Raw genomic sequence first — 14,793 nt, forward strand, 5'->3', positions numbered from 1 at the left:
GGGGGGATCCTTAAGACTTTTAGGGGGTCCCTTAAGGACCCCCCATCAAGAATCGTGAAAATGAGCCATTTTAGTGAAAGTTTTTCTCAGAAACTATCTTCGGTAGATCCTTATTTTCACTTGCTACCTTTAGATCCAACCATCGGCTGCAACCGTTCCCCTTATGATAATCTCTCGATTACAAATTTAAGGGTATACAGGCCCTTAAAGGTAAAGTTGCTAAGTGAAAGTTTTTTTTAGGATTTTAGTTGAGGTATACCCTTAATTTTTTACAGGATATAGTTAAGGCCCTAAGCTACGACCGTTCCTCTTTTGAGAGTTTTTCGTCAATGAACTTAAGGAGGACACCCCCTTTAAAAATTTATAAGTCGAATATAAGGCAAATTTACAGATTTCAATTTTAAGTTTTTCTTTAAAAAACTGCCTTCGATTATGTTTTTCGATTTGTTTTTGTGATTGAAATGCATTTTAAGATGGGTATACCCTTAATTATAATGAAAATATAGCAAACCATGGATTTTCATAAAAATATATAGCAAATTTGCATTTTTTAAAGCCAATTTTAGCCAAAAATTTCTATAGCAGCGAAAAAATTTTCAACATGAAAGTTTCTCCTCGTTGTCTAAAGATCCAAAATAACCAAAAAATACAGAAAATTTGAACCAAATCCATCTTGATGGGGGGGGGGGTCCTTAAGACTTTTTACTGTGCACTAAATACAGAGAATTAAGTTTCAATAATTCACCGCCCGGTGATTCCGAGCGGTACTATTTATTATGTACAGTCATATACGCTGTAATTCAGCGTAATCATCTTTCTTCAAAAAAATTTTATGAACAGTATATACAGAAGTTTTTTGCAGCTTACAGCACACTTGAAGATAAACTGTTTTGCGAATGGTGTTCGTGGATATGATTTTCACGCCTGCAGTCTTCATCGATTGGAACGACCACTCCGACTTCTTCGCAGCATTTGGCCTCATCGTGGTCGTAAAGCTGTCTATTGAGACAACACGATGTAACCTAAAAGGAACCGTTAGAAAGAACACGATTAACGCTTTGTTTGACAAACAAATTTTTGCGGTTTCATAGTGGGTCAACAATTATTTTTAACAAACACGTGTAGGCACTTACGACATCATTATACGGTCGTTGACCGCAACAAGCGTTAGGCTGGATCCAATCCGGCCGGATGCGATTTGTGTGGATATAGTCTTTCTTTTGACATTCAGGCCACTGCACGAATGGGCCTTGTCGAAGGTACCCGAACACAGCTGTTGTCGTTGTCGGAGCCTCTGTTGTTGTTGGTTCTGCAGTCGTTGTTGTCGTCGTCGTTGGGGTTGTCTTAGCCGGTTTTGTTCTCTTCTTCTTATTTCGATTCTTCTTGGTTGTTGGTCTGGCAGTCGTCAAAGTTGGAATTGTGATCTTTCTCACACTTGGCCAACATTTTTCAATTCCGTCTTCGACATCGCACTCGTCACACGCGTTCGGCTTACACTTAACATCATTAACACCCGAACACTTACATTCCTCCGAGCAGCCGCGTCGTAGGAAGCTCTCGCCGATCTGGTAGGTGTTGTCGCCATCTACACAACCGCATTGGTCGTTTTTAACGCACTTGAGTCCATTCCAGAGATATCCCTTCAAATCATACTGTGATCAAAGTCATTAAATGAAATTCCGGAAATTCCGGAAATCATAAATAAGAGAGCATTACCGTTCAATGATTATAAATGCTCATATTTTTGATTCTTTACAAATGATTATACAGATTTATGTTTCCGTTTCTGAAATTATAAACTAACCTTATTACAGTAGCAACCCTCGAAGCAACCTGCATCCATATCATTGCACTTCGGCTTTGGATCACCACAACTTGCCACGCACTGGCTACCACAATGCTCGTAGTGCGAGTTTGCCGGGCACTGAGCGGGGCACAAGTATTTGTTTCTCCAGTTAATCGGAACTTTCTTGTCGGCGCACGCGCGGCCATAAGCAGCTTGATTTCGGATTTTCAGAGCAAGTCGCATGATCCGCCAAGAACATGTTGTTTCTAAAGCTACCTTCGGTAGCGCGCAGGTTATTAATAAGGTACGTATCTAAATGCTAAAAAAGAAGGTCACTCGTCAAAAAATCCGTTCCTAAAGAATCGCAAAAAGCTCCGTCCGCGAGTTTTGTAGCACATTGATCCCAAATGCAGTTTTCGTAGAATTTCTGAGGCGGAACATTGTCAAAGCATTGTTGAAAATTTGCCATGTCATCAATAAGAATACTGCATCGGTCAATGGCGGCGTTGAACTGTTGCTCAGTACAGTGAGGCATTGTACCGTTTGGTCGCTGCTCAAGCTCTTCAACCCATTTCATCCACTAAAAATGATCATTTCTTAGAACTTTGTGGTTATATTTACCGGTCGGGTACGGGGTTGAAGTTCGCTCAAATCTGCGCCACATCCATCACGGTTATCCAATCCGGGTCGTTTCCACGACTTTCCGAATGCCTCTACTGACATTTCATTGTAGGTAACATCATCTGATCCCTTGAAATCATCATTGAAGTCACCATTGTAGTTTCCCAACAATCCGCAGAGCTTGTCGAACCAATCGCAAGACGCTTTGATTTCGCTATTTCCCTCGCCATCGTAGAAAATTTGAATTCCAAAAAAGGTGGAAATGGAGACGTAATTGCCACTTTTATCAATTTTTGTTCCGTCAGGAAGTAGAGTGGGCGTATAAGCCCGCTCATTGTTTAACATTACTTTGCCTCCCTTGAGAAGCTCGATTTTTATGTTTTTATACATGAGGATGATGTCCTTTGTCCAAGACATGTCCATGTTACCATATCGGTTTTCGTTTCGACCAAAGATTTTAAAATCGACTAAAGAAAAATATTTAAGGCTTACTGTAATTCGCAAAGATTTCTGTTATCTTTTCTATTTTTACCTGGTCCCTCTTTGCAGTTTTTACTCAGCAAGTATGTGCAGTTGCCCTGAAAGTGAATGACTTTTTCATCAAAAGTCATGTAATGTGGGTCTCCATTAGCTCTGGCCGTCCCTGTTCCTTTGCAAGTCTTCTTCGGGGTCCCTTAACAATTGTTATTTGTTGTATAAAAGGAAGTTGAAAAGGATGATCTGCAAAAGATTGATCCATTCAGTTCCGGGTCTAGAAGGCAACGTGCATAATCCCAGACGCGGCCACCGTGTCTTCCAAACACTCACCGAGCATATGACTACACGTATCTTCATAATCGGAGCAACAATCGTTCTGCCGGACACAGCCCTGATCACAAGAGCACACCGAGTTCGGCGGCTGACAATTCCAATCTTCTCCTGCGCAGCACTGATTTCCTAGCGGGCGATCTTTGCAGAGCATGCTTGTTTCCGATTTCCCCACGAAGAGATTTCTAAAAACAGATTTTTAATCCTCTGAAATCGGGAAAAACGTGTGAGTACCGTGGTGTTAGTAGCGGATTTTTCGCTTCTTGCCGTATCTTCTTGCTCACCACTTTTTCATGGAAAGTCATCGCATTTACTGTACTCGCTAGTAAATACGTACTTAGCGGCAGGAGCATCTGAAATAAGAATGTTGAAATATTTTCTGGAGCCCTGATTTAGAAATCGGACATTTCCGAGCTGTCAGATTTGAAAGCGAAAAGATTATTGAATTAAAACTTTTTTGTTCATGAATTTTATCACCCGCCATCTATGGACGTAAGATTGGCTCCTCGAGGACAAGACGTGTGCCTGTCAAAGTTCTCATTTCTAAACGGGATCGAGAATATTCAGGGAGCTATTGAAAGTCGCTGGGGTTGAACAAGGGATTAGAATATTTTGGTAAATTGTTTCAGTGGTGTAATCTGTTTATGAGTAGCATTTGTCTTGGCGGTCAATTAAATTTATCACTTTGAAATTAATTTGATATTTTGACCTCTGAAAATGAAAGAAAAGCCTATCAGGCAAAAATATTGCATTTAGGAAAAAACACTGCCTATGTAAGTTTCATCTCAATAAAGCCTTCCAAAATCCACTCCTAATTTCAACCCTTTATGAAAATCTCTTGCAACGTGTTTTATCAGTCTGTAGGATTACCCAAATCTCTAGAAAATAGCTACCTTTATTCGATTGAACCCTTTTCCGGGGCTTACGGAAAAATCCGCTCACCTGGCCAGGTGCCACAAAGAAAGCTCCAACCACAATTGAACCTACCGGAAACCAAACAGCGTGTTTCCCACCGTGATTCTAAGTGAGAGGGATACTTGTTACTCAATAATTGTCCGCTGGAAAGTGTCCGCTACCAAGTGACACTTTTGACAGAAAGCGAAGCAACGAGGTGGTGAAATAATTGCTACTCTTGATTCACGTTCAATTTGGACTTTTCAAACTTTTCTGACCACACACTTTTGAAACTGATCGGAATTATAACAGACGTATGTATTGTTACGGCTCACGTTTTTGGACAGAAAAAAATTGATAAATGCTTTGGACGGAAAAAATCCAAATTTAAAAAAAACTTTTTTTTTGGAACTTCAATTTTTTATTGCTACCATCGAATTCCCCATATTTGAAAACCTAGAAAAAAATTATTTGTTTAGACAGGAGGTCTTCTAAATCTTTTCTAACTATCATCTGAAAGAGCAAAAATGCCCTTCAGGAAAAGCTACTTTTAGGAGGGTTGCCGGATTTTTTCTTTTGATTTCTTTGTTGGATCATCAAGAGACAAGTCTAGGGCAGTCGGCAAACGAAAGAAAATAAGAAAGTTTTGATGTCTTCATGTTTAAAATAGGCATTTAAAAACGTGAAATTCATCAAAAACAACGAGAAACGTGAAAAAACGCTCGACGGTCAATAATCGGCATACTAATGAGCTAAAAAAGTGGAGCAAGTCAAAGGGAAGATATTTCGAAATAAATGCCTATCGAAATATATTTATATATATTAATCTTTCAGATCTCCTCTTTCAATACACACAGATTCGACTATTTCGCTTCTTTTCAATCAAATAAATTATCAAGGCTTCTTCGAAACGCAGCACGACTAATTTTTCGAGAAAATTATTATTTTTGAATGCTTAAAAATAACCCTTTATTTTAAAGATGGTCGAAATCTTCGGGCCTCCAGTCTGATTTTTCTCGAGCTGGTTCAAATAGAGTCACTTATCATGTGTACAAAATTTCACGCGTTTTGAAGTGCAGCGCGACCATTTTTACTATAAATTATTAGATAAGCTTTTATCAGCTCTAGAATCTGATTTTTCGAGCCTCCAAGCTAATTCCTCTTGACTGAAGTTTGGTTACCGTTAGGTACCCGCATGCAAAATTTCAAACAATTTGAGACGCAGCGCGACCCTTTTTGACTTAATTGTATCGAAATTTTATTAAAATAGCCATTTATAAGTAAGTTTTGGCCCTAGAATCCAATTTTCTTGGGCCTCCAATCTCATTTTTCGAAAGCGAAATTAACCGAGTGCATTCTATCATATTGCGAAATTTCAATCGATTTGATGCGCAGCGCGACCATTTTTTAAATAAATTTAAAGAAATAGGCATTTATTATGTAATTTTTACCCCAGAATCAAAATTTAGAGGGCTTCCAACCCAATTTCTCTCAAGCGAGCTAAAATGGGTGTTTTCTATCTGTCAACAAAATTTCAATCGATTTGAGACGCAGCGCCACCAATTTTCTTCGATAACTTACTTTATAGTGGTTATAATTGTTATTTTTGTAAAAATAGTCGCGCTGCGCATCAAATCGATTGAAATTTCGCAATATGATAGAATGCACTCGGTTAATTTCGCTTTCGAAAAATGAGATTGGAGGGGCAACCGGGAGAATAATTCTGTGCACAGAACTATTCTGTAAAAACAGAATTATTCTCACGATAACACCCCCGTTTCCGGGAGAATAATTCTGTGAAAAAATTTTTTTGGCGAAAACAACTATTATTCTGCGAATGCAGGAGTTGTTTGCTGCCAAAAATGAGTCCCAGCGGTAGAAAAGACTGCCCCTGCCAACCCAATGAGTTCTCTATCAGAAAATGCGCGCAAGGGCCGTAGGCCCGTAGCGTGCTTCATAGCCTCTTCGGTTCAGCTTCTACTAACAGACTATCATTGTTATAGATTGTATTTGGCTGCAAGATTAAAAGACCGACTGAAGTCAATCCTTTTCCACTCTTAGACATGTGTTCCAGAGTATTATAGGCTATCTACGACATAATCAAAGTGAATTCTGCTAAGCTCGACACAGAATAGTTCTGTTTCAAACAGAATGGTTCTGTTTCAAACAGAATAGTTCTGTTTTTTCACAGAATAGTTCTGTTTCCACAGAATAGTTCTGTCCACAGAATTATTCTCCCGCCCAGCCGATTGGAGGCCCAAGAAAATTGGATTCTAGGGCCAAAACTTACTTATAAATGGCTATTTTAATAAAATTTCGATACAATTAATTCAAAAAGGGTCGCGCTGCGTCTCAAATTGTTTGAAATTTTGCATGCGGGTACCTAACGGTAACCAAACTTCAGTCAAGAGGAATTAGCTTGGAGGCTCGAAAAATCAGATTCTAGAGCTGATAAAAGCTTATCTAATAATTTATAGTAAAAATGGTCGCGCTGCACTTCAAAACGCGTGAAATTTTGTACACATGATAAGTGACTCTATTTGAACCAGCTCGAGAAAAATCAGACTGGAGGCCCGAAGATTTCGACCATCTTTAAAATAAAGGGTTATTTTTAAGCATTCAAAAATAATAATTTTCTCGAAAAATTAGTCGTGCTGCGTTTCGAAGAAGCCTTGATAATTTATTTGATTGAAAAGAAGCGAAATAGTCGAATCTGTGTGTATTGAAAGAGGAGATCTGAAAGATTAATATATATAAATATATTTCGATAGGCATTTATTTCGAAATATCTTCCCTTTGACTTGCTCCACTTTTTTAGCTCATTAGTATGCCGATTATTGACCGTCGAGCGTTTTTTCACGTTTCTCGTTGTTTTTGATGAATTTCACGTTTTTAAATGCCTATTTTAAACATGAAGACATCAAAACTTTCTTATTTTCTTTCGTTTGCCGACTGCCCTAGACTTGTCTCTTGATGATCCAACAAAGAAATCAAAAGAAAAAATCCGGCAACCCTCCTAAAAGTAGCTTTTCCTGAAGGGCATTTTTGCTCTTTCAGATGATAGTTAGAAAAGATTTAGAAGACCTCCTGTCTAAACAAATAATTTTTTTCTAGGTTTTCAAATATGGGGAATTCGATGGTAGCAATAAAAAATTGAAGTTCCAAAAAAAAAGTTTTTTTTAAATTTGGATTTTTTCCGTCCTTTGTTGCTCATAAGAATTAGACCCACTCCCGTCTTGCCGTCTTTATTTATCGGTAATAATTTGACCCCATATTATCTCAAGTTTTTCAGTCTAAATGATGGTCTAATGGTGCAGGTTTCTGAAAAATAAAATAAAATTTGCAGGACTTGATGCCTTTTGAAGTTGCGCTCCCCTTTTTTGATCTAGCTCATCGACGAGTGGTGATAGAGGAAAACGGAAAACTGAATGAGAAAGCTGAAAACCTGTAGATATCATTTGCAAAAAGAAAATCAGAAAAATTTCATTTACAAGAATAACGGCGAGCGCTTGAAATTCGGCGCGCCGCTACCTAACCGGGTCCCTTAACAACGATTGTAAATTTCAGAAAAAAAAAATTAAAAAGGTTGACTCTTGGAGTTATGTGAAAGTCCCCTGACATATTCCCTTGATAAATCTGGTTTTAAAGTAATTCTCTGAACTTACCTTCATTTTTGTAGATTTTTATCTTTTGTAGTTTTGGCGAAATCTGTTCTGGGTATTGTACAATAAAAATATATATATAAAATAGTTTTCTTTGATTTGCCGCAACCAGGAGGTGCTTCTCCGTCGATTTGATCCCAGCTTTGCTTCCATTTTCGATATCTATCGAGGAATGATTGGAATAGGTGGCGCTGTCATTTTAGCGCGGCGGTGGACGCTAGCGCTCCCGAATGCGGCGATGAGTCCGCGGCGCGGAGTGACTAGGATAATAAGGAGGAAGTAGTAGCAGTTGTTGACAGTAAACAAACGTGGAAAATGGTGATCGATGGAAGGCCCGATTGCCTGCTAGAATTTTGTAACAAGACAAGAAGTGACAAAATAGGAATGGAAAGAAACGTGAGCAAGGAGACGGCTACTTTTTTAAAGTACGGAGATGTTACCTCAGTCAAGAATTTAAAATTTAGGGGCTTCGATTCGATTTCAAGGCTGCATCAAAACGTTTTCAGATGATATTATGCAACGTTTTTATTGAGAAATTATTAATCAAAAATCACGGCTGTTCAGAAAACTGCGAGACAAGTTGATAAAAATAAAGAAGCCACATTTCGCATAAGGCGGATGTTCCTTATCTATTATTTTCATGCTGTTTATCTATTATTAATTTTCAGAAGGGCCCTTTTTATCTCTGACCTTTGCTCTATTTTAGCTTCTCCTGTCTGAAATAAAAAGTTTTCGCATATCTGCATAGACCTCATCCTCGCTGTACTAGATACTTGCGGTGAGCTGAGAAATTCATCACCAAGGATTCATAAGAAAAATAAAAAGAACCCTCAAGCCACAAAAGTGTTAGCTAAGCCTGCTTTGACATTCTGGTACAGCTCTGAAAGACATTCCTGTAGACTCGCAGCCGGGGCACGCCTTTCTACCCTTTGGCCTAACAGTTCCAGAAAGTAGATTCCTATGTTAATTTCTTCCTGCCTCGACGATTCCTTTATCGTCAAGAATTTCCTCTCTACGTGAAGATACACCCTTAACGCACTTCTTCTGGGTTTGATAAGTCAGAAAAAGATTCATCTAATTGACTAAAAACAGTTTGCATCGGTAACTTCTGGCGAATAATCTCGTCTCCCGGGCGGAGTCTTTTACCCGCTCCTTGGGCTCACTTCTGTTTTGCCTTTCGTCAAATTCGGGGATTTCCATTTAGCGTCATTTTAGTCTTCTTTTGAAAGCTGAACTATTTCTTAATAATTCCGTCAAAAAAGCTTTTTTCTTCCAAATTTTCTTATGAACAAATTCGTGAATCACAACATTCTGCGGCTGATGACCCCTCTGATAACATTTTCTAGAGGTAAACTTGTAAAATGACTAAGCAATGATTAGGTTAACAATCGGAAACGCCAGTCTCCTGCTCTTCAATCAGTGTCTTGTGAATCGAGCGGACATTCAAAGCAAGCCTTTACCAAATTCTAGAGCGGTCCAAAAAAGCGCTAGGGATTCACGTTAGCGGAAATACTAAAATTTAGACGCACTTTATCGGGGCCGAGCGCATTCCGAAGCACTAACCGGTTGGCTCAATTATCACCGCGATAAAAGGCGACGGGAAGAGTGTTACATGCGAAAAAAGAGAATTTTGAGCAAAACCATTTCTTGGTGAAAGGGAGCTAGAAAGACACCGCAAAAGTGAATTGACGCTGCTTCTGAATTATCACACCTTAGATCACTCCCGAATTTCAAATACAGTCGTGAAAGATTTCAGAAGTAACTTCTGAATTGAACGACAAATTTAGATAACACAAACGGTTCATTTCACTGGATAAGAAAAACTTTCTCTGGAGAGCTCGAATTCTCAAGGTGCCCATTGGAAATCGGAAATGCAGCTTTAGAGCGCACGGAGAGTCCCAATATCCGCCGCCCGGATCTTGATAAAACACAATTTTCACCTTTTCGGAAGAGCCGTTATGAAATTTTTCGCCGCTTTCTTAAGTGAACCATACTTGGAAACATTTACAATAGGTAATTGTCAATAACCATTAAAATAACCATCACTCGATTCTAGTGACTCTCACGTGGAACGCAAGGCGGCATAACAACAACTTTCCTAATAAAAAAGATATTCTCTATCAGGCCGCAATATCCACCTGGACCTCGGTCGTGTTTCTTCTTATAGCGCAATGCAAAGATTTTTTTAGAAAACTTTCACGATAGCCCTTACTTATCATTTAAGAGTTGACATTTAACTATTGACTGTCATTACATTTATCAACCTTGCTAGGGCTCGGGCTGTTAAAAATGTTTCAAGGAGAAAATGAGATTTCGAGAAAAAACCCTTCGTGAATTCTTGGAGATAAATGCCAGCTCATAAGGGTGTCCCTATCATAATAATTACCCCCGTTATGCGTACGTACCAATATTTATCGCCAGTGTTGGTCGACGATTTTGGTCCGATTGCGGTTCACAAAATCTACGTCGCCTGTGACTAATAACTTTTCATGTCGCGGCGGGTTATCAAACGCGAAAGGGGACCAGCAACGAATACCGATAAGAAGTACATCAACACTTTGACATCCATTTCTGCCATCATTTTCAGGGAATTTCTATTTAGTATTCAATTAGACAGTTGTGCCCACAACTGAATCAAAAGATAAGCAAAGCAATTATCGAACAATTTTAAAAATAGATTAAAAGCTTTCTTCCTAGAACATTGAATACATCTTCAACTTCGCAGAAGTAAAAGTGATGTAAGCAAATGAACAAATAAAACATGAAACGACATTGCATGAAAACAAGATGCTGGCTTGACATGAACATCAGTCGTTCTAAATTTGCCAATAGCGATTAAATCCAACATGGGTCAACTAATGTTTAGAAAAGAAATGCCAGCGATATTATCACATTGAGCCGACTTTAGCTGCTCGCACGTGACGCCGCTAAATTGAGAAAATCCCTATTTTGAATTTTTTTTTTCGATCGTAGTTTATTTTTTTCTGTTGTCAAAAATGTGGATACAATAGCAAAAAAAGTAGGAAAAACGAAAATAGAAAACAACTTTTTAGAAATTATTGATTTGAATCTTACGTTAAAAATCATATTCCAAAAATTGTGACGTGAATTTCTGGATTTGAAAAACCGCCAAGCCTTAGACAAGTGCCAGTTTTATTCCGGCTCCGCGCGTGAAAAGCGGAAGTCTTCTGGTGATTCAGTTGAGCGCGGCTAAGATTGTGTAACACAGTGTAAGTACTTGCTGGAGCGATTTTCTAAAATCATTACGATGCCGCCGGAAATCAACACTTTGCAAGACGCGACCTCTAAAACTTTGTTTTTGTGGCCGAATCAGCTAAATTAAATCATCGACAGGTCATACTGTATAATGTTCAGTGTACATTATTTATTGCTTTTACATGTCAGGAACCATAAAAATGGGCGTCTTAAAAGACTAATGAATTGTCAGATCAAGAAGATAAGCAATCGCAATAAGAAAAAATTCTGTGCATCTTGAATTTTTTGCACAAGAACTACTCCTTTGCTTGATTTCGCCGAATTCTCCAGAATTTAAACGGTTAATAATCATTTGGACATCTTCAAAGTTTTCCTGCTGATTTCGAGATAACATCGTCAATCTTTCACTATTTTCAGTCTAAAGCTGAAATCTTTATCTTATATTTAAGAAAGTGATACCTCTTTTCTTTTTAATATATCAACGTAGGTCTGAATATTTTTCAGTGAGGACTTCTGTTCCATGTAGTCGCCAGAAATATCTTTGAAAATTCTGCCCAGCCGTTCGATATCGTCCCGTACTTTTTCCATTTGAACTTCTTGATCGCCAAATTTTATTTGTATTGCTGCAGAGATTGATGAGGGATTAAATGCAGTAAGGTCACTTTCAGATTCTTGAATACTGCCAGGAAGCTCTCTTTCATTATTTACAGCAAGGTCAACGGATTTTGGATTTACATCTACCCCACTGGTTTTTTCTGAGGTTTCAACATTAGGCTTCGTATTTACCAGCTTTTTGACGATGTCTTTCAGATCACCAATCTCTTTTTCAAGCTCTATGAAAATGATTTAATTGAATAATAAGACAAAATACCGCCAATTCTCTTCTTGTTATTTTCATTTTCTTTTATTAAATTCCAGTTATTGAATTTTAAACTGTCTATCTAAATATTATTAGAAACATTTTAAAACCGCTGTATCACCTCTAACTTTGTGGTTGTTTGTTCTCTCTCTATATCACTAGGAAATTGTAAATCTCTATTGACAGAAAGATAATCGTAAGCAGATTCATCGATCACTTCGCTCCTGTAGTCCCCAAGTGATGAAGATGACAAACTTCGAGGAGAATCGTCTGACATCTTGTGACAAACTCAAATCATTTTACACAAGGAAAGCAGAGACATCGTAAAATGAAAATTTGGACAATGAGTAATGAATCAGACTTCTCAAATAATGAGCTTCTAAGGAGAATCTTCAGAAAAGTTACGCTTTTCTTCTTTTGCAAAGTTGCAGGGTGCGCGTCAGTTAAGGCGTTTTTGCCATTTGCGTCTTTTAAGGCATTGCGTCTTTTAAGGCACTTGCGTCAGTTAAGGCGCTGAAAAATGACTGGTGGAATTCTGATATCAACTAGGGTCTGCTAAATTACCTCGATTGTAACTATCCTTGAAATTCTCCTTATTTCAATCTCAAATTTAACAGCGTATTCAAAATACTTAAATTTCAGATAATTTCAAATACATTGAAAACGATCTGAGAAAATTAACTAAAATTTTAGTGTCGAACCTTTATATTTACAAATAATAAATTTATTCTATCACGAAAAACTTCAAATTCAATCATAAACCAGCGGTTCAGCTTATAACTGAATATAAAAAGATTTTCTTGAGAAAATATTAACTCTGGCTTTACCCTAGGAATTGGTAAAGTAATATTTTATCAAGAAATCTAGCAGACCCTAGTTGATATCAGAATTCCACAAGTCATTTTTCAGGGCCTTAACTGACGCAAGTGCCTTAAAAGACGCAATGCCTTAAAAGACGCAAATGGCAAAAACGCCTTAACTGACGCGCACCCAAAGTTGCAGCAATATGCTTGTTTAGACTTCCTGATAATGCTAAATCCAAGTGTAGCCAGATTTTTGTTCCTTATCGAAATAGGATTACTGCAGTTTTGAGCTATCAAATAGGCTTTGCGAAAAGAGAGGCGTCTTAACCTTCTTTATCCAGAAAAGCGTACGTAAATGCATGCACAACTGTAGGTACTGTAGCTCTCGAAATTCCAAAAAGATTGAAAAAGAATGGCCAGTACGGGGATCGAACCCGCGACATTCGCGTTATTAGCACGACGCTCTAACCAACTGAGCTAACCGGCCTTGTAAGGGCGGCCGAAACGGCTATCTATCAAGAGCTTGAAATCTTCAATCGTGCCATAAAAAGAGCGATCATTGGCTCGCTCCCTAAGGGTGGAGTCTCCAAAAGACATATTTGCATTGTTACCGCCATGTCCGTAATCCTCCGGTGAGAAAACAAAGAAAACCCTCGAGAATATCCGTTTTTAGAAGCTCTAAGAGATTTGTTTCGTCAAAAATGCGCGCCGTTGTAGTTGATCAATTCGGAGACGAGTCCGTTTTGAATGTCAAAGAGATCGCTAATCCTGAGCCCGGGCCAAGTCAAATTCTTGTTTCAGTCAAAGCAGCTGGAATAAACCCAGTCGATACCTACATTCGCTCTGGAAACTATCTTCCGTCTAGACTTCCGAAGCTTCCGTACACTCCAGGCGGGGATGTATGTGGAGTAGTCGAAGCTGTAGGCGCTGATGTCAATGATTTCAAAGTCGGAGACAAGGTTTACTCGCTTCTTGTGACTGCCTCAGGGGCGTACGCGGAAAAAGCTACAGTCGAAGAGACTTTTGCCGTGAAACTGCATCAAGGATTGAGTTTTGAAGAAGGATCAGCTTTGGGAGTTCCATACTTTACCGCTTTTCGAGCTATTAAGTAAGATTTACTAAGCGGAGAGATAAGTAAGGCGTGTTAAAAAGGGGAAAGAAATACTTATAACGTTATTTTTGCAAATTTTCGTATAGACTATACTTTATAGTGACACCCTTATTTTCCGTATTAAATGAAGTGAAAAAATGAAATTTATAACTCAGATATGTATCACTTATTTTTAGAACGATTGGTGGAGCACAAAAAGGCGAAAAACTTCTAGTTCACGGCGCATCTGGCGGCGTTGGTCTAGGAGACGATCATAAAAATAATTATGCTTAGCTCGAATATGACAAAAATTATGATCCCAGAACAGCATGTCTTCAAATTGGCAAACATCTAGGGTTAGAAGTTATCGGCACAGCTGGATCTGTGAATGGAGCAGCTCTTGTTGAATCTCAAGGAGTCAGATGTTATCGCCACGATGATCCAGACTATCTTCAGAAAATGAAGGAAGCAGAGGGCGGCTTCGATTTGATTGTGGAAATGCTCGCGAACAAAAACTTGGAAAACGATCTTACTATGCTCAATACTGGATCTGGTCGTGTAATGGTAATGAAAATAGTTTTTGATACAGTAAGAGGCTATTACTAAGAGCGGCATTTTAGATCGTCGGATGCCGAGGAGAAATAACAATTAACCCTCGTTTACTGATGGGCCCAGAAACTCAAATCAGAGGCATCGGACTTACAGGTAGCGCCTTCAATCTCTAAAATTGCTTTGAATAAGATTTCTAGCTTTTTGGGATTTCAATGAAAAAGACGAGGCCATGCTAGAAACGATCAAGTGTTTGGATGAAATGGCTTCTCAGAATTTGGTGAAGCCGATTCTTGGAAAGAGCTACTCACTTGATGATGTTCAAAAAAGCGCATGCTGAAATTATCAGCAATTCGTACGGAGGGTCGTATGGAAAGAACTATTTCAAAATCGATAACTGACAATAAAACTTTTCTTCCAAAAGTCCAACTTGTGCGAATTTTTAAAAGTTCACGGCGCATAGCAGTAGATCAGTTCCTTCCGCAGGTTCCGCCGCGCCATTTTAA

General features: G+C 38.6%; 5 protein-coding genes and 1 non-coding gene across 6 annotated transcripts in view; 2 read left to right on the forward strand and 4 right to left on the reverse strand.

The window, feature by feature from the left end:
• The window catches only part of LOC145704982 (mediator of RNA polymerase II transcription subunit 20-like), a 67,908-nt gene that overhangs the window by 48,717 nt on the left and 4,398 nt on the right, over positions 1–14,793 (forward strand). The gene's annotated exons all lie outside the window — the stretch shown is intronic.
• Positions 780–2,119, reverse strand: LOC145702610 (uncharacterized). The gene is made up of 3 exons (XM_081779848.1): positions 1,805–2,119; positions 1,134–1,640; positions 780–1,022 (listed from the first exon to the last, which is right to left on the reverse strand). Exons 1-3 carry the CDS (start codon positions 2,027–2,029, stop codon positions 864–866), a joined length of 891 nt encoding a protein of 296 aa, XP_081635974.1. The 5' UTR covers positions 2,030–2,119; the 3' UTR covers positions 780–863.
• On the reverse strand, positions 2,091–7,906 carry LOC145702609 (kielin/chordin-like protein). The gene is made up of 6 exons (XM_081779847.1): positions 7,774–7,906; positions 3,449–3,567; positions 3,215–3,399; positions 2,940–3,080; positions 2,408–2,874; positions 2,091–2,366 (listed from the first exon to the last, which is right to left on the reverse strand). The coding sequence occupies exons 1-6, from the start codon at positions 7,777–7,779 to the stop codon at positions 2,106–2,108; spliced, it is 1,179 nt and encodes a 392-aa protein (XP_081635973.1). The 5' UTR covers positions 7,780–7,906; the 3' UTR covers positions 2,091–2,105.
• On the reverse strand, positions 11,126–12,122 carry LOC145701869 (uncharacterized). The gene is made up of 4 exons (XM_081779085.1): positions 11,967–12,122; positions 11,858–11,927; positions 11,446–11,819; positions 11,126–11,404 (listed from the first exon to the last, which is right to left on the reverse strand). Exons 1-4 carry the CDS (start codon positions 12,120–12,122, stop codon positions 11,204–11,206), a joined length of 801 nt encoding a protein of 266 aa, XP_081635211.1. The 3' UTR covers positions 11,126–11,203.
• On the reverse strand, positions 13,062–13,135 carry TRNAI-AAU (transfer RNA isoleucine (anticodon AAU)). Its single transcript has one exon. It is a non-coding gene; the product is annotated as a tRNA-Ile (tRNA).
• On the forward strand, positions 13,228–14,698 carry LOC145702965 (zeta-crystallin-like). Its single transcript, XM_081780267.1, is given in 5 exon segments — positions 13,228–13,280; positions 13,322–13,756; positions 13,936–14,302; positions 14,359–14,443; positions 14,488–14,698. Coding segments are annotated over 5 exon segments (1,044 nt in total). The 5' UTR covers positions 13,228–13,263; the 3' UTR covers positions 14,628–14,698.

This window comes from Oikopleura dioica, chromosome PAR (genome assembly GCF_907165135.1).
Source record: "Oikopleura dioica chromosome PAR, OKI2018_I68_1.0, whole genome shotgun sequence".
In the NCBI taxonomy this organism is placed as follows: domain Eukaryota; kingdom Metazoa; phylum Chordata; class Appendicularia; order Copelata; family Oikopleuridae; genus Oikopleura; species Oikopleura dioica.

Coding starts and splice junctions, on each gene's coding strand:
- LOC145702610 (XM_081779848.1), bottom strand. CDS start 2,029: ATGCGACTTGCTCTGAAAATCCGAAATCAAGCTGCTTATGGCCGCGCG. Junction 1,641..1,804: donor AGGGTTGCTACTGTAATAAG/GTTAGTTTATAA, acceptor TATGATTTGAAG/GGATATCTCTGGAATGGACT. Junction 1,023..1,133: donor AACGACCGTATAATGATGTC/GTAAGTGCCTAC, acceptor GGTTCCTTTTAG/GTTACATCGTGTTGTCTCAA.
- LOC145702609 (XM_081779847.1), bottom strand. Junction 3,081..3,214: donor TACGTGTAGTCATATGCTCG/GTGAGTGTTTGG, acceptor ACAATTGTTAAG/GGACCCCGAAGAAGACTTGC. Junction 2,367..2,407: donor TTCAACCCCGTACCCGACCG/GTAAATATAACC, acceptor GATCATTTTTAG/TGGATGAAATGGGTTGAAGA.
- LOC145701869 (XM_081779085.1), bottom strand. CDS start 12,122: ATGTCAGACGATTCTCCTCGAAGTTTGTCATCTTCATCACTTGGGGAC. Junction 11,928..11,966: donor AAACAACCACAAAGTTAGAG/GTGATACAGCGG, acceptor AATAATATTTAG/ATAGACAGTTTAAAATTCAA. Junction 11,820..11,857: donor TAACAAGAAGAGAATTGGCG/GTATTTTGTCTT, acceptor TCATTTTCATAG/AGCTTGAAAAAGAGATTGGT.